The sequence below is a fragment of the Mya arenaria genome, chromosome 13 (assembly GCF_026914265.1).
Source record: "Mya arenaria isolate MELC-2E11 chromosome 13, ASM2691426v1".
NCBI classification, from domain to species: domain Eukaryota; kingdom Metazoa; phylum Mollusca; class Bivalvia; order Myida; family Myidae; genus Mya; species Mya arenaria.
Window position 1 is genome coordinate 31,370,848 of NC_069134.1, and position 24,126 is coordinate 31,394,973.

General features: G+C 33.0%; 1 protein-coding gene across 1 annotated transcript; it reads right to left on the bottom strand.

Moving 5' to 3' along the window:
- Positions 1-379: 379 nt before the first annotated feature.
- LOC128215518 (QRFP-like peptide receptor) lies at positions 380-23,633 on the bottom strand. The gene is made up of 6 exons (XM_052922201.1): positions 23,289-23,633; positions 7,269-7,390; positions 3,788-3,911; positions 3,156-3,358; positions 1,577-1,709; positions 380-1,032 (listed from the first exon to the last, which is right to left on the bottom strand). Exons 1-6 carry the CDS (start codon positions 23,577-23,579, stop codon positions 595-597), a joined length of 1,311 nt encoding a protein of 436 aa, XP_052778161.1. The 5' UTR covers positions 23,580-23,633; the 3' UTR covers positions 380-594.
- Positions 23,634-24,126: the final 493 nt, after the last annotated feature.

The window sequence follows — 24,126 nt, forward strand, 5'->3', positions numbered from 1 at the left end:
AAAAAAGGATAGACAATAAAAAAGAGTTAAAAAACGGTGCCGGTGTGCCGTCTGGCCATAATGGCACACCTGGTCTGCAATGGCCCTTGGGCCAATACGGACCAGGCGTGCCATTATGGACAGACGGCACACCGGTACCGTTTATTGACCTCTCATTAATATTTTCCATAACGGCATTATTTAGTAAGTAGGTTTATAACTCAAAATGTATGTTTGTAACACATGTAAATTCATTGATTTTTAATACGATGTCACTTTATAGTATAGATGTAAGGACGCATGTTGAATACATCGTTGGACGCCCTGTGGTAAAAGATAATGTGCAATAATGCAAAAAATTACAAAGCAGTATTTTATTATAAATGTACACATCAACGTCAAAAAATTAGAAAGAGAAAATAGGGGTAGCACGCAATTTACATATTTTAACTAAATGTAGATAGGCCGCATTCTCACAATTATGATAGTAGTGTATTAAGGTCTTTCATTAGGCAATACACAATCAAGTTTCCCTTTTATGCTATAAATGAAAGACATATTAACAGCTTTATTGGATTTTATGAGAAATTAGGTTTGCTATTAACATTAGCGCAATTAAAGTCTTGCAATATCCTCACTGCTGGAGCGTTCGTGTCGAGTATTAGACATCTCAAATATGTCGGTACAGCCATCAGCGCACGAAGTATTGTATTCCACTTCACACTGTCGTTTTCCTGTCCTACAGTCCCATTTCTCATTAACGACCAAACTTTGATTTTTGAATGTCATTTTTCTAACATACTGTCGTCCTTTTAGGCAGCTGCACAACGCCCGTTTAAACGTCTGGCGAAAGTTTCTGGACATAAATCCGTACACTATTGGATTGACACAGCTGTTTGCGTACGATAAAAGGTGAAATGCTTCTCGCATGTACTTATATGGAGGAATGTTTAATTCTGGTAGGAATTCGAACGCAACCAACACATTATTGATCAAAATTGGTGCCCAACAGATGATGAAAACTACCACAACAGCGACTAGCATTTTGATGACCTGCAACGAAAAACCAATATTTTTAGTATTACACCAAACGAAGAATTGTTATGACTGTCAATTGCTGGTCGTATGTTTTCATCACAGAGTACAATGGAAATGACACCAAATTAAATTTGCAGGTGAGTTCCACAGGTCATATGGTTTCCGGTTAGCGCAGTGGTTAGCGCACTCGCTTCTCACCTAGGCGACCCGGGTTCGATTTCCGGCCTGGGCGCATGTGAGTTTGGTTTGTGGTCACCAAGCCGGACAAGTGCGTTTCCTCCAGGTTGTCCGGTTTCCCCCACAACACAAGACCACACTCTCGCGTAAAATCGTGCCAACGAGAGTGATTAATATAATGTTGTAATAACTTGTTTCACAATCGTTGTAAAAAAAATATGTTTAAACTAATATGGTTTCTTAACTTATAGCCTTTGCTCTATTGACAAGGGTGAAAATAAACTGTGCCTATAATAAATACAAATAATTCTATATCATTGTCTAAATATGTCTTTACATAAAATATAATTAGTTCACAAAATATTAATGTACATGTTCATACCTGCTTCTTTGTCGTATCATCATCAGTGAACTTAACTCTCAGTACTGGCGTTTTTTCATTCGCCGACGAGTTACGCACAGGTGTACTATTGCTTGAACCGTTACGTCCGTAGTACTGGGAACTTCGAAAGTCCCTGAAAATAAATCTGAGCAGTTTTAATTTGGAAAACAAAGGATCAACAAACCATCAGTTGTAAAACATTCATAGGTATGTTATGAGTTATCGCTCTTGTCCCCTGAAGTTGCCATTGTATAATCATTTACATCGTTTTATTCTCAGAATGATCTGACGACTAAATGAGTGAAAATGTTTATTTTTATTGCAGTGAACTTTATTCATAGCATAATTTTGTCGCTTGCAAAGAATGGCAGACACACATGGATCACTTTGTCAGGCGTCTTGAATGTGCTTGTCATCCGCGTCGTCGGCTTTACACTTTCGTTTGATCAACCATTCGATGCCTTTCGTTGAGTCTTCAAACAGTGATAAGACAATGGTCAGTGGATGGCCCCAATGGATCATGGGGTTAGTATGTCGAGGTTAAAAATCATATTTACCTTTTCTATACATAATGACTGGTTGTCGAGTCCTAATATTTTGAACGCACATTGGTCAATGACAGTAGATCACCCCTATTGTGTATACAGTAGGTCAGACGTAGGGGCGTGTTGACCTAAACTAAAAAAGTTTCTTGACAAAAGAATTGGTAAGAGATTTCTCCTTGAACTCTAAAACTTGATGTGCAATAATTATGGTCTGTTAAAGACCGATATTGCTTTCGTGTTAGTAAGGTTAGTATTCGTGGTAGCCTTAAATTTCAAAGAAAATGTGTCAGATTTACTGCGATATTAATTTGTTGTCGAGTCCTTGAACAATGTGTATTCATTAGACACCCTACAGCGATTGTGGGTCAGTTGGTCAGGGGATTATTAAGTTAGAAAACTTATCATGGCCAATTCATGATACCAATTGGATTTGAAATCAGTTTGTCAATGACAATTTATATCAAATTAGTTGCCACATATCAAATACACGGTTTGAAATGAATAGGTTTCACCTGATTGAGTCGCTTAAGAATATGATGGAATCGGGAAAACAAAAGTAAAAGTTATATTTTAACGTGTTTTTTTTATTACTCTTGTTGAGGCAAAAAGGTAACATTACTCTGAGGGAAACAATTATACTTGATTTAGTTATCAAATAGCTTTTCAGTTACATGCAATCATTCAATGAAGAGTTGATTATATCCCAGAGACTCTCAATTAAGTAGTAAATCTACATATGCATTAAGGCTTTAAGCCATTTCTGGTTTGTAGTGTGTCGATTGATATTCATTTAGATATTTTAAGACCATTTTGAAATACTTTTAAATTGATTAATCAACACTGGTCAATTATCAAAGACTAAAATTGCAAGATTGACGAATAACATAATTGTTTATGTTGAAATTGCCAACAATCAATTTATTACAATATTGCACAAAGAACGAACTCACTCCTCTGCTGCCCTAATCTTAAACACATATTAAAATATGTCATTAAATCGTGACTTATGCCTGAAGGATATACAATTGACTTACGCAGCAGATCTCATATTGGACCGATGTTTCGCCATGAACCACAGCTCTTGACAAATACGGAAGTATGCGAAGCTCATGATACAAACGGGCACGATCAGTATAAGGGAGAACATATACACCTCGTACAGCTGGCGGACGAGTTTGTCTTCAAACCATTTTACACACCATTTTGCTTGTCTCCTTCTCCCCACTGTCAGTTGAATCTAAATTGCATAGGTACGCTTTTTAAACTCATCCAACTGGACAAGCAAAACATGACATGACGTCACACAATCAGAATATTAACCAAATAACGGAACATTATACAAAAACATGTCATGATATTATTAGAATAATGCTCTCTACATTAATCGTGATATTTTCAACTTGAAAAGTAAAACTGAATGAACGATTTGTTAACATACTGAAAACATGTATTAAGAAACTTTCCTGCGACGGTTTCGTCAGAAATCCTAAGAACGGTTTTCGAATGCAAAATAACATTTCTTCACTGACCAGACCTCAAGCTAAATTACTACGTTCCTTGATCTATTGACAAACGAAGTCCAAACTCTTTCATATTTTTGATAGAATTCCCCTTAATTCAGTGTCCCCACATAACAACAACATAAGACCGTTTAAAGAAGACTTACTCTGCCGATGAGTATAGGGACAGCTAGGACGACAGAGCCAATCCACAGAATGGTAATTGCTCGTCGTGCTCGACCTTTTGTGCACACATATTTGGCCCTCATAGGGTGAACTATGGCGTAATACCTGAAAAGATGAGGAATATTTTACGTTGATGTTGTAAACACTTTTTGCTCATCTCGGGAAAAGATTCAAATTGGTTTGCAATTTTACACAGTGCCACCGATATTCAGAACGTGCATTGAAAAATCAAATACAGTGAAACTGCTATCGCTCAAGGACGCCGGGGACCGAGCTAAATTTTAAAGTGATCTGATGTTTTGATCGACCTAACTTACTCAATTTAACTCTGTTATGAAATGTCTTGCAATGCATTTTCAAAGTTTGAAATGTTAATTCACTTCGACATCGATTATGTATTTCGTTGTCGAAATCGCTCATATGTTCAAAAGCTGTCGTATGTTAAATGTGAAAATAAAGTAGCAAAAACAAGGAATAAATAAATAGCAAAGTTTATTTTTACAAAAAAGCATTATCTTATTAAACAACGTAAGAATTATGTTTAAATTCTCAATTTTAACTTGCCACAATTATCATCTCAAATGCCCATCATGTATAAGCGGTCATGCGTAAACAGTGATAACCGGTTCTTTACACCTTATCGAATTCCCTTTCATCTGTCATTGCATTATTTTTCAAATTACGAAAATTTAACACCTGACAATTGTTTGCTCATTTTGGAACACGATTTCAGGAAAATGCGTGAAATTATGACCTCGAGGAAATCATAAGATTTTGTGCATGATCTGTGTATTTGGGACCGGCAGTGGTGCTCTACTTCTCGACTTAATAAGGTTTCGCTCCAGCGTCAGTATATTTTATGTGGAAGTAGGGGGACTGAATGTTCGGGTCGAAGCTTCTACCTCGACTGACCGCCGGTTTTCGAACGACCGCATGTACGAACAACCGCAGTTTTCTGATACCATTTCATGAACAATCTCAAATAGTTTCACTCTCCTTACAGCCATAGTCCTGCAATCACTATATATGAGTATATCATGAAAGGCACACTAAAGAAATGTCATTCACATGAACTACGAATCCAATCAAGTAGTAGTACGATGAATACAAATATTGAAAAAATATCAGTAGCAGTAAGTTTTATTAGTAAACAGGTACACATAAGATGAAACAATTTGAGAGTTTCAAATGGCTTTATCGTTGTGAGAGTGATATAATTCACGTTGTACACAAGCTACATATACCAATAGCTAGGCTAAAATCGTCACTGTTTTAAAAATGTGAAAGAGACATAGCCTTTCAAATACAAAAATACTATGTTAATAGTATACTTATTTTCTCATATTCATATGCCTTTACATGTATTTAAAATCATTGAAAAGCTTGTTTAAAACTGTCATTATTCGTTTTGTTTTCACAATGACGATATAGATGTAAAATTGAGAGTTTAAGGATACAGTCGACCCCCCCCCCCCCCATCCCCTGGCTCGAACTCACAGGGACCGGCGAAAATACGTCGTGCTTTTAAAAATTCGAGTCAAGAGGAAATTCGTACCTTTATTAGAAAGAAATCGGTCCTTTACATCATCCTCGAGCCAAGCGAGTTAGAGCCAATTGGTTAGAATGAACTTACAAACGATCTAGCCATAGGATATAAATGTGCTTTAATAATAGCACTACTGAAGGTGAAAATCGATTATAGAAATGCCAGTTACATTAAGTCAATCCTTTAATTCAGAGTCTCGACATTTTTATAAAATAGTGTAAATACAGGGGTCTATTGTTGAACAAACGATACATTTAGTTTCTGCATCATCAGGCATTAGAAACAGTTTAAATGTATAAAGTTGATGTATTTTGCGTTCATAAGCTTTAGCTCGACTTTGTGAAGACTAAAGGAGATAATTGCAATTGTCATAGGGTGTAACTTTTATATTCAATAAAAGTGTTTAAATATATTTTATCGTATTTTGTTAAAATACCCTCATTCTCAATTATTACTCCGCCCCGTAAATTATCAGGTTTGGTAACTTGTACATATAGTGTAGTGTAGTTTGTTAGATATCGAGTAATATTGTATATTAACCTGAAACTAATACGTCAGTGTTTTATATTAACCAATCAACTGATTACTACTTTCACTTTTAAGTCAACAAATCTACCCGCACTATGCCATTTTTATAGTGTGCTTATCAATCCTATTTATTTAGATAACTGCAGGTAATTCATTAAATCCCGTTATTATAATCTGTTCTCTTTGTATTGATCTATTGTGTTATAGGTTTTTGTATGTCGTGAGATCTTTACATTGTTTCAATGTATTGTGTAATGATCGCGTCATTGTTTACCTGAAATTGTGTGCAAGTATTTGTACATGTTCCATGTTATATTATGTACTATATTATTTATGCATTGTTTTAGATGATATAGATGACGTAGATAATATAGATACTTTCTATATTAAAACAATTGGTACGAATCCACGAGTTTTTCTGTTCCCGAATATACCGCCCATTCAGTAAAACTGCGAGGTCGCAGGGGATTGAGCCTAAACCTCGAGGGAACCGATGTTTCGAACGACCCGATTTTCAATTATCCAGTCTGTTATGAAATATATTTTAGTGTATTTCAAGTATGAAGTAGTCTGTTTACTAAGACACTAATTATGTGTTGCGTTGTGGAAATCGCTCATATGTTCAAAGGCTGTCGTTTACTATATGTGTACTAAATATAACATGTAAAAGAAATATCAATAAATCAATAAACCGATTTTTTTTTACAAAATGGCCATATTGCAAAGCAAAGTGACAAAAAGTAATTCTTTTCAGAGATTCCGATGTTGGATCGATATGGTAGTATTTATTCATTTTTTTATTACTCATTCACATTTCTCACAATTATCCTCTCTATATCCTCTCGTCATTTACTTCTCATAATTTTCTTCTAAAATGCCCATATCATCTATTATCGGTCATGCGTTAACAGTGTTAAACGGTTTTTCACACCTTATCAATTGCCTTTCAACTGTCACTGCAATTTTTACAACTTGAGAAAATTTTGATACCTAGCAATTGTTTTTTTTATTTTGGAACACGCGTTCGGGAAAAAGTGTGAAATTATGACCTCGAGGGGGCCATAAGGTTTTGTGCATGATTTGTGTACTTGGGACCGAGAATATTGCTCGACTCTTCGACATAATTAGATTTCGATGCAGCGTAGGTATATTTCATATGAAAATAGAGGGAAACAATTCGGGACCAAGCTCCGACCTCGAGGGAACGCCGGTTCTCGAACGACCGCAGTTTTACTGTATGTGTACTGACCTGTTGTTATTCGTAGACAAATTTGGCAGTATTGGATGTATGTGACGTTGGTTCTGATGGTAAATACTAATATACTAATGACATGATAGTGCTTAAAAGTTTTACCATGACAGCAATTGTTAAAGAATATAACACATACCTCTCCAAACTCATAAAAGTGAGTGTAGCTACTGAGCAGATGGCGGACAGATTCTGTACGTAGTAGATTGCCTTACAGGTAAACTCTCCGAATCTCCAGTTGTACGAGAAAAAGGCCGCAAACTGAAATGTATATTAAATGAGTGTTAATATGTTTTTGCCATTAAAAAATCATATTTGCTTAAGATAAGTTTTATTTTTAACACTTATCCAATATTCTTAAAAGTCAAGAAAAGAGTAACCGTGAACTATAAAAATATGCCTTTCGCTGTACACTACTTGATGTGTTCTTATATCGAACTATTGCCTTTGTCATTTCGTTGGTAGATATTAAATATTCTGAAATGTATCGTCATGTACGCATGATAGTAAAAGAGGCTGTATTTGAGTAAACATGTTAAAAGCTTATAGTTTGGGCATGCAGCTATAAGGTTTTATTTATGATGGCAAACATTACAAAGCAGTAGATGTGTAAATGCAATTTACAAACATTCTTACCTTCAACTTTTTCAATAATATTATATCGGTTATGCATAAAGTCAACAATCAGAATTGTTATTTGTGTTTGATTTGTATTTAAAGACATCAGAGAAAATAAAAAAAAATCATTATAAACTGCAAAATTTAACTGTAGTTAGAGCTCAGCTTTCGTTCTTTTTTAATTGAACTTTTATGCTGAGATTAATAATTACAAAAAATGGAAACTTATTAATATTTAATTATAAAAGATTATGTAGACGAAAAAGTGAGTAGTTCCGACAGGCCATTTTGAAAAATCATAATTGATAGCAATGTGTTCCTCAAAAGTGTATGTAAATTGAATACCCTAACTACCAGACGTTTTCCACGTTCCTTTTCAATAATTTTAAATTATCATTTCTTATTGTTGTTTTTGTTAACGGTTGAAGCGTACGAGTTAACACATTTAAACTTTAAAGCAGTCGGTGCACTGTAAGAGAAGCGAAGAAAGACTGAAAATTACAAATATATGAAATGATAGAGTGTCTTATAAGATAGATCCATGATATATATCATGGGTTTTGATCTGGATTCAGCGCATTCGCCGAATCCAGTATCAATGCTGACCAAGTAACCAGCATCGCAACGTGCCTGATTTTTTGGCAGTAAATATTTAATGTGTGTAAACAAAACTGTCGAAAAGGTATTTGTAACGTTTCCCCAAACAGCGCGTGCGACATTGTTTATTGCGGTCATGGTGCCTAGTATTTTTTTACTAAATTAACTTTAAAAAGTGCCTATGAAGCAGCGCTTCCTAAGATGATTAATTTTGTGATGTAATTTAGATTTCTTTGGTGAATTAATTGCGCTCTACGGAAATGTCAGAAATCAGTTTTTAATAACTACGTTCTTAAAAAGAAGTAAGACGTGACGTTTAACACGCGTGACTCATCTGACTCATCTGGCGTGCAAGTCTGAACTTCCAGCATATTCACCGCAAATGATCAACCGATTTGCTAGAACGGTTTATTCTCTGTCGACTGTTTCAAAGTACATTGTGATGTTAGATATAGTATTTGACGCATCTTTATATGAGAAAAGGGCTGCAACAAAACAAATGCAATTGTCACGATTTTATGTCTAGGAACAAATCAATGAAAACAATCAGTATTATTATCTCGTTGTGTCTGGGAAAAGTAAAACCATTATCAGCCATTTCTGTTAATAATTGTACCTATTCACACGCTGGAAATGTGAAAGTTTAAAGCAGACGGGCTAATGTGATATCTGAAACTTCAAGAATAATGTTCATGAAATAGTCGGCAAAGGATAATGACGTCATCAAAAGTTAGAAAATAAACACTAGTGAACGCTATTTATTTGAACCGATCTCAGAATCCAAACGCTAGACATGATATATTGCTGCAAATTTCCGGTTGTTGAATGTTTATTTTTGCATTGTTTTTAGAATACGAATTATTTTCTGACCTAACAAAAAACAACGGATACTAATCAATCCGTGTTGAAAAACTGACCATTACAATTATTTGTTTTAATTGCAACGTTCCCCAAATCTGAATACTACCAATGAAACTGAAATGGTATAACTTGTGTCACTTAGTGTATTTTAATATCGTTTGGAAAATTACATTTCAATCAAATTTAGAATGGGGATACATCTGTACAATCATCGTGGCTTATCTCTGCCTTTTTGTGTTTACGCCTTATTCTATTAAAAGTGGCAAAAATGCCAAATCCCGCATAATGGCGGAGCGGAAATTTGTAATGTTGTTCGTTGAATATGCACCAAAGCTGATGCACTTTTTGTTCTTTCATCTACCGATTGGCATGCGCAAACATGTATCAAGAAAAGTCATACATTTTCATGCCTACTGCAAAGCGAGAATCCATCCATTGATGCGACGAAAAAAAGGCGGGACAAAAATGCAAAATTGTGCCAAGTGGCGGGTCTAAAATAAACCAAATTTTTATTTGAATTTTAGCCGCGAATGGCAGAAACCACCAACCATAACTAATTTTAAAGGAATTTAATTTAGATAAACGTTATTAGTATGAACAGTGATACTTTATGACGTGTGAAGAGCGTTAAGAGGTTGAAGCGGGTAAAGAGGTTGTCCGGTTAGCGCAGTGGTTAGCGCACTCGCTTCTCACCAAGGCGACTCGGGTTCGATTTCCGGCTTGGGCGCATGTGAGTTTAGTTTGTGGTCATCAAGCCGGACAAGTGGGTTTTCTCAGAGCACTCCGGTTTTACCCACAACACAAGACCATACCCTCGCGCATCATCGTGCCAACGAGAGTGACTTGTTATTAGTTATCGTAACTTTCTTCACAATTGTTGTAAAATATATACTGTTTAAACTAAAGAGCGTTGCGTATTATATCAGAAAATACTTAACACGTGTTCGCACAAATAAGCGTTTTTAACTTCTGTAAAACAGACATTACTTTTATTGTATTTGATATTGAAACCGAAATAAATTTCCCACAAGGCAAAAACGTAATTAAACCTCAAAAATTACCATTCAAAGCCGTATGCAATAGAAAATAAACCACCGATTATCTTTTTGAAGGCTTATGTTTTTGACAATTATGGTTCTCAAGATGAACGTTTGTGAATATATATTATCATTTACCAAATGTATTTGGACTTGGAACTACATAATGTTATAATTTCTTGAACTAGTTAATGCAATGACAGTGGCAGACATGTGATCGCTATAAAACCACCAGCACATTGCAAAAAATCATTATATATTCATAAATATACAATATAGATTGTGTAATATAACAATGAACTTTAAAAGGTTGTTTACATTTATTGGTTTATTCAATTGTCTTGTGGTTCTTTTGAAATAAATAAATAAATAAATTGAGGTTCTTAGGACAGTGGCATTGCTAGAGGATGCCATGAGGTTTTTAAAGGTAAAAATATTATAATGAAATAGCACTTTTTCGGTGAATATTCAAATTGTAATGAATTGTATAAATTGTAAATATTCTGGTAACAAGTGATATTCTACACACTTATCTGAACAATTGAACATACCTATCACAATCTTAAGTTTCTAAACCATAACACCTAGAATACGTAACATTCTAAACTTTCTGCCACCTAAACGATCAAGGTGATTGCAAAGCCACAATTGGATTAAAATGAGTAGTTAGTACCTTTCCACTCTAATTATCTTGACTTGACAGCCTTTAAAAGGATCTAACAAAACAAAAAAAGTATTTCGAGTAAGCTTGTCATTTTGTTTACGAAACAAGTTCTACTAGTATGCTCATCATCATGTTATATTATATTTAAATATCATTTCTTTAAAAATATGCAATCCGCTAACGTACTTATACCAGTGGACTGTAGAAAACATCCGCTTTTTGTTTACGAAATAAGTTATACTAGTAAGTAGACCAATTTCTTTTTGATGTTTAAGAGTCTTTGGATGCAAATATGCCTATTGTTTATACAATTGTAGTTTTTAAAAGCCTTTTTTGTCCATATACATGATCTATTACCAAAATTATGTCGAAATCAAAAACCGTTCGTGATTTTACAAGTTATTTGTACTATGTTTAATAAAATAAGTTTACAAACATTCGGGGTTTATGGGGTTTGTATGTTACCTGCATAGTTAACAAATTGCTGTACATTTACATAAGTCAATCAAGTTTTTATCTTTTTCAACATATGCAAAAACAACAATTTACTGTGACCTTTATTTGTTAACGGCAAATTGAATTGCAGTAACCAAGAAATGTGCCCGTTTGTAATTTTGCTCATATATGTCTGATTTTTTAATAATCAATTATAGTATTCATTAATCCTACAAGGTCTGTGCATCTATTTTAAACTATAGTTATTATAACTTTAAAAATGTAATATTTCATATACTTTAAGTGTATTGACAATCAATTACAAACATAGTTATGACTGGTAAGCAGTTTGTACGGAGGCATATACACTGAGGTTCTTCCTCCATTGCAGTCAATGCTAAAAAATCCCTAGAAGAAATCAGATCAATTATTCAACAGTATTTGAAAATATCCAGATTGCGACCAAACCACATTAAGTACCGCTGTGTATACCGTGATTGCAATCCGTCACGCGGAATGCGAGTCCGTTCAAAATTTAATGCGATATTAATACTAGCCTAATTACTTGACTAGATCTTTTGATCGCTTTTTTAAAACTGTAGGCTTGTGTGTATCTCATTTGGTGTTTGTAAGACCTTAACGTTGTGTCTCAAGACAGGGTATTCGTTAATTTTTTGGCTTCTGGGCTTGTCTTTGTAGTTTCAAATGTATTATTTCTATGAGGCATATTTTAGTCCAATCAAATTGTCAGAATAATACTTCAGAAAACACTAACTTTTGCACCAGTGATGATTTAATATTTAAAACATATTTTCATCTCAATCCATTGCGTAAATTGTCGACAAAGTCCACAATGTCTGGTACTTGATACCCTTATTGCTTCGTTTAGATTTTAATACATTTAATTGGATATTATATCCTTTTCATATAACCTTTTATAGCAATTTGCTTAGAAAGTTATTAGATATCCCATTTTACATTTGATATATTGATACAGCCATGACAAACCCTAAATGCATGACGAGTACACAATGTAACACTGATATTTACTTTCCTTTCATGATCTCTCCAGCTGAATCTAACAAGATAGTATTATTGTCCTCATCAATGGCGTTTTTGTTTTCTTCTTCCAAAAGAGGATAAAACTTAATATTATTTCATTACTATCTTAGCAACCTCTTATTGCAGGCACTTTTGAAAGTGATTTTTTTTCCAATTATCTTCTCCTTTTTCGTGGTTTACGCCTGTTTTGAATTCGAAGGTTCTACATTTTATGTATATGATTTAAGAAATATAAATGTATTTTTCCATGACAACAGCAGAAATAAGTTATTGTAATCAGTTTTGAATGTACAAAAATACATAGATATCATAATGTCAATCTGTTTAAGGTTAATTAAAATCATGCTTGTTCAATGTTTTCAAAATACATTTAAAAGTAAGGTGAAATTTAAAATAGTTGCTGGCAGTTTGATTTGGAGTGCTCATTGTAAAACGCCCATTGAAAAGAGTGCTGGGAGAGTAAGCTATGAAATTGCTTTTAAAGATTATAGGCTGTGTCTTCTGGTGGCAAACCATCAATTTCGTGTGTATATTTAACACGTATAATTGAGTCAATCAGTGTACTTCTTACATTTCTCAGTGTTTATCAGATTCATCCTCTTCCAAGTCAAGACTCACTTCAATTAAGTGCCTTAATTTGCAACGTGTCTCTTACGATTCCTGTGTGTGCCTAAACAACCTACAAGTGACCATTCCTACTAAATGTATGTCAATTTAACCATTTCAGTTGTCTATTCATAAAGTTTAGAACAAGCAAGCATAAAAAACTTTAATTTAAAAAAAACTTTAGTATAATATTAATTTTGTGTCGAGAAGAGCTCAATAATCCATTTAAAGTGTTATAACATCAAGTATTAAAAAATCCCCAAAGCATGTTATAAATGGCCAAATTCATTATTACCTTTCAAGATTGTTTATTTTTCTAAAATTATCAATTTATATATCTGTTTTCATAAATAACATACACAATTGGTTTACCTTTCTATTTAATTATGATACTTTATGACCATCTAAGATAGATTCAAAATCGTTTGGCAAACGATTAAACAATATATACAATGCCAAACATTGTAACACCGCATTATACAATGCCAGACAATACATCAAGAAAAGCAAATCATTGTGTGTCATTATGTTTAATGCACTTGACTATTTAGTATTGCCATGGCAAGATATTTGATATATATAAAATGTGCTGAAATTATTTTTCTCGGTATAATATTAAAAGGCTTAAACATGGGAAATGTAGCACGTATTGACACAAAATGCATTTAGAGGCTTCAACGACATTATTATCAGAAAAATTGATGTTTTATTCCGTTTGTTGGCAAAGAATATGTCAATGCATCAAAACAAGTTTTTCCGATTTTTGAGTCTAGTTTGGGTTTACTTTGGTAGTGAATGTTGTTACGGTTTAATTCATTTTTAAACGTACACTTACGCTTACGATAAGTTGCCTAATTACATTGGTTGGATCAGACAGAATAATAAATTCGAGAGCACGAATCGATATTCTCATTATTCCGGAAATGCTCCTCTAAAAATGGATGTTTATTTCTACTACTGATACTTTGTGATGGTCTTACTGACCTGTATCCTCAGACACCATAATTAGTAAGGGACAACTTGCATTCATTTTCAATACAAGACGTATCACAAAGTATAAACATTTCCCTCCTTATAAACACATATTACAATATATCTTTAAGACATAGTCATTTAAAGACTGGGAAACTTGGAGACTGTTTAAGTATATTGATCCACTGAGCATTAAGCATTTGTTCTGAAACAAATCTTTTCAGCTTTTTTTGCCTTTCAACCCTCGTTAATGATTTGATTTTTTTTCTACATGATTTATATAATGTGATGTCATATATTGCATGACTTAATATTGGAAATAACTTTTTTCTACTTTAAAACCATTTGTGGAATTTTGCAATAAAGTTGAATCTAACTTTATTAACAATAAAAGAACCGTTTTCATAAGAAAATTCCTACAAATATTGTTGTGATTTCTTCCAATCATGAATATATTGTTCAACCGCTCAATTAACATCATGATTAAGAAATTGTATTGACAGTGATGAAATACGTGCATCATTAAATGCAGTCGTGTTATTAAAATATATAAACACAGCTTGTATGTGTTTGTGACCCAGTTGAGGTAAAATAAACATACTAAACAAATCTATAGATCTTTTGTTAAATTCCAGCCTGCATACATACTTGGAAATTAAATTGGCACTTGTCTTTTTCTTCGATGTTTTGTCCATGGAAGCTGAAACACACTGGAATGCCATGTTTCAAGTTCTCTTGTACCTATCATACCACTTATTTGTGTATCGAACAAATCAGATTGATTGCCTTTTAAATATGAATTAAAAAGAAGTTAGTGAAAACATGGTATGCCAAACTAAAAACTTTCTTTATTATTTTTTTTAAAAGGCAATAGTATACACCATTTATTGTTAATTAAGCGTTTACATGGTTTTCTAAAAGTAAATCTTACGCATTCAGTTCGTGTTCATAATCATGGTGTTTTTTGTACTGGGAGTAGTTTACTATTACAATCCCTGCATCATCATTTAAATGTAGGTCTGCGATAGATAATTTTGATATTCATACATACTCTTGTTTTGTTTGCATCTTTTCTTTAATTCATTAATTCATTTTGGGTGTGAAAAGAAGCACTATTTAAAAAGCCTTACAATGTTAAGTCTGAGATTGCCACAAGAGATTGTTAATAAAAAAATTGGCAATGTTCGTTCTTAACTGCTCCACTGATACAACTCAACATTATTCAATCTGTAACGCCTGCAGTGTCTCTCCTGTTTTGTAATCAAATCTTAAAACATTTACTGGCATTTTAACTCCACACAAGAGGATTTAAGGAGCAGATACAGACATTAAGTGGACGAAGAGATGTCCTGAAGCTTTCGGAGATTTGAATCATTTCAGCAAACTACAAAGATTTAGCTACAAAGAGATTGAATTGAAAAGAAGAAGAACTTATACAATCGTACACATTTATTTGAAAATGATTTTTGAGAATAGCCTTCGTTTAGACTGGCGTTTGTAGTCACTGATACTTACGCATTTGTTATCTCGGTTAATTCAATGATATAATAAGACGCGCGTAAATTACGTGAGTGCCAATTAGTGGCTTTTATTGGTGTGGTAATTGTATTTCTTGACTTTACCGGCATGGGTTCGCGCCCGACTAAAACAAACTTTAATTTATTATATAACTGTATTTTTCTGCAATTACGATAAAGTAAAATAATGATAACGTAATAGGTTTCAGCATTACCCGAAAAACTATTGAAACCATAATCTTATTTAAAAAAGTCAAATCATTAATATATAAAGCAACATAGAATTTAAGGTATTCATAGAGTCACCTGATATGAAAATTTCATGATGACATTGTACGTCCTAAATTATAATATACTCAAAACGCCAAACTCATAGAACATAAACACAAAACAATCACTAACAAGAAACAAGGAAGAACAGCATTAAACTCTACAAACAACACAGTGCATACATACTATATATAAAAAAACTAGGTATGTAAATCAAGGATTGTTAGGTACCGGTCAGTAAAATGTAAATATACTGGGGGTTTAAACCAATTTAAGTGCACAAACCTCACTCTTATCCCAACAATCCCCAATAAAGAAAATAAAGGTAAATCTTATCAAAGTATGCTTTAACTTGAGGAAACTTAATAATAAAACAAATAATAATAAACTTATCGGTAAACCACAAGTACTTCTATGTAAAGAGATCCCAACTCTATCTGCAGACGGTGGAATACAATTCAGAGCACCTAATGCAAAAACTTTTCAAAGATACGATGCAGTCATTGTTTGAAACAATGAGCATTACACACAGTCTGCCTTATAAAATAAAAGGTTTGAAACTGTGTTACATAGAGTTTCATAATAAAAAGCGTCATTGTACTAAAACTAGAAACAAATAAAGAAAACATTAAAAATAAAAGCTACATCTTTAGTTAATTTTATCTTTCAAATGAATTGAAAATGTAAAATATTTGAAGAAAATGACGTCACATGCAAAAACACTCCGAGTCAACCAAAAAAAGGATTTAAAGATAACATGAATTAGCAAAATCTTCATAAAATTAAAGAACTGAAAGCTCAGTTATGTAAATGTATATTTTTGGGAAATTCGAACATAAATCAATTTGATTGACCTACAATAAATATCGTATAACCATTGACTTATCAGTTAACGTTTTTGCGGACTTTAACCAAACAAAAAATAGTTTACTGAAGAACGAGAAATAAAAAACTACTGGCAATAACAAAAAGTATATTGATAATGTTATGCTTAATTGTTTCATATGAATTAAGTAAAATTTTCAATTCGTCCCGAAAAAAATGAATATAATTTCCACCCGTGAGATAATCACGAAACGTGAAAACGAGCACGAGCCCAATGACGTCATTTTCACGAAAAACAAAATGGCCGACGAATACCTAGTATGCAAACATTTATACAAGCCATATAAACATTTAAGGCATGTGAACGGAACTATCGGTGCAAGGAAAATGAATTTAATTTTACCGTTAGTGACACCTTTCGTGTTTCAGAAAAGAGTAATACCATGAACCGTACTGGATGCTTACATTCGATGTAGGTCAAAAAGCAGTGAGACATGGAAATGTTTTGTTGAAAGTTTTTGTTTGATATTTTCTGCTGAGATAAGTATTCTAGAAAAATAGCTCGGGTCATTTAAGCACAGAAACTTTTGAAACTGTCAATAGGCCTGATCGATCTTGGCTGTAAACACATATTGAAATAAACGTCAAAACAAGACGATGAAACAACATACATATTTGAAGAATGGAAATATTGCCGTCTTATTTCGAAAACACGCGAGAAAAGGTTTGCTACTTTAATATCCAATCAAAGTGGCTTGATGACAGGAGCTCATAAAAGTCACATTAAATGAATGATTATGACTTTGATTAGATCCTGTCATCAAGCCGCCGTGTTTCCAATTACTCGCTATTTTAATATTTAATGTCATTCGAAACCAATTTGTCTCATTTTTACGCTTCCGACTACTTGCAAGTCAAATCCTATATTAATTTCATTATTGCACAACATTATTTTTAAAATCATTGACAAAAAACAAAGCATGTGTATGACATATGATATAACATCGTTAACCATGGCGTTCGTTTCATGAGTGAAAGCCCCAATACAATTATTCTTCCCATTGGGTCAGTTATCAATGAAAAGCCATAGTCAACGGTCAACCAAGTATTTCTGTCTGTGATATAACGATTATTATTTCATGAAGATACAATATGTGGTTAATTTGAGGTATTGAATGCTGTACGCTGTCGTATTTAATTTAAGGTGTTGATAATGTCTTCATATTACGACTATACTATCTTTTTGGTGCAAATCAATACTTTTCTACATACTTGACTCGGATGTAAGTAATCAATTGATTGCTTTCATATTTGAAAAAGAACAACAACAAACGGCTTCAAACCCGAAGGCCAAACGACTATGTCGTGAAGATTCAGTCTCTTGTAAGAAAATGATCATGACATTAAACAAGCAAACTTTCCCCCCGATCATATCCCATTTTCAGCTTTCTAGACAGTTCAGAAATCAAGAATTCAACTTGAAGGCAAGGTTTCCTTAACTAATTATTGTGTCTGGGGATATGGATCAGATCGGCCATCCAAAAGTAGCATTACCTACTAGGAAAATAAACACCCATTTCCGGAGAAACGCATCTCCTGAATGATGAGAATATTGATAATGTCTCCTGTGATGTAATCAGGCAACCTTAATGTTTGGGGAAGTGTACGTTTTAAATTGAAATTAAACCGTAATCAAACCGTAAATACACAAACTATTAAAGTGAACCCAGACTCAACTCATGCACTTATCTCCTTTCAATTTTGATTTTTAACACCCCAGGTTTGTCTCATGAATAAGATGCTTTACCGAACATGCTATATGTTATTTATTGTTCAGTTAATTGCTGTGGATATAAGGATTTGTCTTGGTTTCCAATATAATCAAAGAAATAGTCCAAAAACATCGAAAATGGGAAAAGCATGTTTTGATGCATATATATTTGTTTAACAGTTTTCACTCCCAACCCATTATATCCTTTTGCCAGGAAACGGGAATAAAAATCACATTTCTTAAAATAATACCATTGATTTCCTCTAAATGGATGTAAAATATACAGTTTTACACACGATCTTACTTTTGTAGTTTGATACGTTCAGGTTTGTATGGATTGATGCTATAATTTCCCTGTTATAGCCTTTTTATATTCCTTTGCAAAGACAAAGTGTTAAATGCAAGTAGTCTTTATGAAATGTGTTGCCATGGCAAGCACGAAACATATGCATCAAACCTTAGGCCACACAATGAGTTTCATGTTTTATGTTTATTTTTCCGGCTCTGCGTAATCTGGTATTTATATTGTTAAACCGTTCTGTCAATAAAGGGAACTGAATTTAGCAATAAAGTACATTATCAATAATAAAAGAACCGCAAAAAGTGAAAGAAATAAAATGCTGCAGATCTATTTGTTATTTCTTAAATGAACTTATTTCATATTGATTAAGGTATTGTCTAACCGCCTATAATCAAGCAATTATGAATCACTCGATGCAATGGTGTTATTTGAAGACATAAACTCAGTTTGCACGTGTTTGTTATACAGGGATAAATAGACATGTAATACAATTATATTGATCTTCTTTTAATTCCAGCCTTATGCTTTAAAGTCAAATCGACATGACCCCTTCTTTCTAGTTAGACTTATAAAAGTCGGTTTAAATTTTAGGACAACTTGGTGTTTGAACTGAGATCTCAATAGACGCCATATTTCACACACTAATCAATTACCATCGCGCAACGATGTTACATTACTTCAAATTATCCTTATTATACAAATTTGGCCCTCGATCGACATAGAAAAGTTGGTTAAAGTGATATGGCAACTTCGGGTTTTAACAAAGATCTCGATTCCATTCATTCAATTGAACTCATTTTTCACGCTGTTGTTCACAGCCTTCACACAATTAGGTTACATAACTCAATATTAAAATAAGTACAACTTATAGTCCTTGATTAACTTTTTTATACCGTGTTTTTAACGTTTTCATGGTTTTGAAGAGCAAATATTACATTTGTGTATTTATTCATTTCTAAGACAAAGTTGCGTTAATTGATTTCATTTTCTTACGACAGCTCTTATTTTTATGCCTTGCAAACGGCTGATTAACCATTCATTATGTCAATCCAATTATTTACGTTGTCAAAGAAGCGCTTATAACTAGTCAGTCTGTCAGCGTTTAGTACTTATCTTCGGTAGGATAACTGATTAGAGTGACATTTACCAATGAAAAATACCATTATTATTCCTTTGGAATTAGTATTGTGTATCCGGAGATATAACAGAACAGAACAGAACAGAATTTATTACACGTAAACTATACAGTTTTTTTTTGTGTTTCTTATACATAATAAATATATTACAATTACAATTATACAGTGTAGTGTGAACTATTAAATAAATATTATAATCAACTTTTTTGAAGGATGAACTAAAATTGTAAATCACAAATCTACCAAACTAAAAAGTATACAGAACAGAACATATTCTATAACACGTAAATTTAACAGTATGTGTGTTATGGTTACATATAAACATATCAGCATTACAACTAAACTAAGCTGATAGCGACTGGTATTATTGACATACAAAGAATGAACTGAAAAAAGTGTTATTGCAATCATCATAAGTTAGTACAAGGTTTTTATTTGACATTTGTATATGAATACACGTGGAACAATCATTTTCAATATATAATTGAATACAGACGACAATAGAATTAAATATCATAACTTAAAGGTAAAACGTGATTTAAATATTCGAAATAATAATGTAAAAAATCAAAAAAACTACTTATTACTATGAACAATTAATGATATGGTTTATATATTCATTAATAATGTATTACGAATCTTAAATGCTTCCGATATATATTTACCTAACATAAATGCTTGGGATTTATTTTGTGTATTTAACAGCTGAACAAGTTTAAACATACTAGGTCTAACTCTGCAATAACGTTTAATATAATTTTGTCTTAACATAACAAATAATGAACACTTAAACATAAAGTGATACTCATCTTCTAATTCATTAGAATCACATAATTGACAATGACGCAAGTTTCTTTCCAGTCTATCATATCTACCAGTATGTATTCTTAGAATATGGGAACAGATAGGTAATTTTGTAATAGCAATTCTCAGGCTTCTTGACGCGATATTTTCTAAATAATATTCAAATTCAAATGAGGTTTTTAGTTCTCTATACAAAGTTAAAATACCATTTTCGTTGACATTTCGTTGCCATTGCTGTAAATATTTGTCTATAAGACGTTGTTTAAAAATACAATTAAATGGAATTGAAATACACAATATACTGGCTTTCCTTTATTGTAAATCTCTACTGGAAGGATACGACGATCCTTTTAAAGATATCGACTCAACTCGATGGAAAAATATACAACTAAAAATGACAACAACATTTTTTATATTATATTAAATTGTTACTCATGGGGCGATAAAAAAACTAAAATTAATCGTAGATCGACAACCGGTCCAGTGGTAACTTCGCTAAACTGCCCACTATATATCAACAATACTTTTTTTAAATGAAGAAAGAAGTAGATGGAATTATGTTTGCGGCATGTTAAAATAGCAGAACAGCTGCAACAAATTGTATCACACAGGATAAGTTATCCAAATAATGTATTTTGGGTAGTCCCCACATAACGCAAATTAATTGGGCAACAGTTAAATTCAGGTAAATATTCACCAATAATAAGATCATTTTGCTAATTTTACGGTATTCAAACGATTAACCAGCTATTTACAATTTGCTGCTGAAGATTACGGATCGAAAGAAAGATGTATATTTGACGAAACAGGATTTTTTATGTATACTGACGAGTAGTTAAACGGAATCTTATTTACGAAATATTGAAAATTAACAAACTTCGGAAGAGAGGCCGAGGTGATAAGAAAATGCCCTAATTTTGAATTCCGTTTTGGCATGAGGACATTCGCAGCAGGGTAAAGAAGTAACTTCCTGACCTTGAATTACTGAAAACTAGCATGAAATTGAAAGCATTCAGACTTTGGAAAAAAAACATTTCAAACGTTATGTGTTTCCTCTGCCATTCAGCTTTAATACAGATTAAAGGCTAAACGTGAATCACATATTCACACATATTTGATACCTCCCATTTAAAAATGTAAGCCACTGAATACGTATTGCTTTTTATGTAATAAAACACGGCGATTTTTAATATCCAATTTCTTAAATCTATATAACGTATACAGCTACTCCAATAAAAAGGAAATATACGCAACAGAAATTTAAAAAAAAGATTGTCTTTATCCCATGGTATCTTTAAAGAAACACTTAGCTAAAGAGTGTTTTGGGCAATTGAATTTTAATGTGTATATATAACTTCATTTTCTGTAATACTACTGTTTTTCCATGATTACTCGTTGTGAAGATTTTGTTAAAAGTAGATACGATAGCCTAGAAGTGCTCATTCTAGTCAAGTATATGTCTTAATAAGTCGGACACAATTGTTCGGAAATCAGATTGTACTGTTTAATATTGCAGTTACGTTGATAAAACGTTGACATTAACTTCAATAGACAAAGATGTATAGACATTACGGTTGTATTAACTTTGAAATTCTTTACAGGAATAAAGAATGAAACGTTATTTACAAATGTCAATTAACCTTTAATTTAATTGTGCTCAATACTACTTTAAAATCATTTTCACAATGTTATTTATGTGATAAATCGTAGATAATGTGGCTAGACTGACACGTAGAAATGTATTAGTTGCAGAATAAATTTGATTTATTTTTTAACTTTTGCACACTGTCAAGTCGTGATTAGTCTTTCTGTTCAAATCATAGCCCGGTCTTTCGAGCGGATTGATTGTCAACGCGCCACTCAGCTTTGCGTCAAAATATCAACGCCTTTCTTTCGAAATGACGACACATATAAGATACCATTTACTCTCATTTAAGATTTTTAATCTTGTAGTAGATAAAAGAAAGTCAATTACGGCTTAAGATCGCGTAATAATTTATTCCGTAAACAGAATAATTAAATGTCGTATCTCAACTGGTGGTCAGTGTCATACTTAAATGAACACGTGTCGTATCCTTTTTTTTATAATTGTGATTTGGCAAATATACAGCCCTTCAATAAATATATTAAATAGATGGGGGAGGGGGAAAAAGACAGAGGCTTGTTTTTACATTAAATATATTCCTGTCGTAACATAATATTATCTTCCCGAATAAGTTTGCAACTAACATTCTCTGGCATTATTTACCTTGAAAAAATAAATGTGCACCAACAAAAACATAATCGGAGAATCGAACGCAAGCGTACAGGGCTGGAAAGAAAATATCAACCACTTCATTTTCGAAATGATCTTAAAAAGAAAAGAAAAAATGACAATTTCTTCGAAGATCGCATCATACTTCCGTGTAAACCTTACACTCAAAAATTAAGTGTTGGCCCTCACTTTTTGGTCAGTGTAAGACTAAAATGTACACTTTTTGTCTCCTTACATATACTATATTGTGGTTTGCCTATACATTGCTATTTTATAAATACATAAAATGGAATAGCATGTCGTCTCAAACTAAATAGCTAACTAATATTTTTATGTATTGTTTTCCATTGCTATTTAATAAAAACATTAAATGGAATACCATGTCGTCTCCAACTAAATTACGGACTAATATTCTCATGTATTGTTTACCTTTACAGGAATGCACACCAAGACCAACAGAAGATCCGCTGAAGCAAGACTAAGGAGGAATATGTTGGTTATTGTCATCATCTGCTCAAACTTGCTCACAGAAAAGATTACAAGACTGTTGCCAATAAGTCCAAGTAGAAGTGTGGTGCCATAAAACATCGCCATTGGCACAAGTTCCTCAAGAGGTGGGCTATGGATGATCTCGTAGTCATAATCCGTAGTATTACTTCCATTTTGGCTAGTATTGGACTGAAGCCCAAATGACGCTGTAGTTTCTTCCGCGTAGTCCATGATTTTAAACTTAAATTAATAGTTATTGAAATTATCAAAAATATCATAAATACAAATACAATTAAATAAAATACTCTTAATATAGTGGTTCATAATCAAAGCCTCCCTTTCAACATTCAATTAAAGTATTGTGCCCAACTGTAATGGTACTCCGAGAAACAGCCTTCGATAGACGAATAGCAACTAAGTGGCGCTTCTCTCACGTATCATCGCCATAAATATAGTTGTCATTGCTTCCTTTTCCGATATCAAGTATAGAGTGTAGGAATGTAGTGCTCTTTGATATCAGATGTTATGCATGCAAGCTTTCAAACGAACTCTTTGATAGCGATCACAAATAGACGTGCACAGACTAGTTAAGAATTATCATTCAAATATTATGAGAATATGATTAAAGACATTTCGATTATGTTCCTCGGGAATTTTGTCACCCCTTTTCTTTTCACTGCAACGATATTTTAAATGCTCTTTTAGATATAGTCTCGTGTGTCGCTAAATGAAAGGTACGTAATTTCCACTTTGCCAGTGCTGAAAATCGACCGATGTG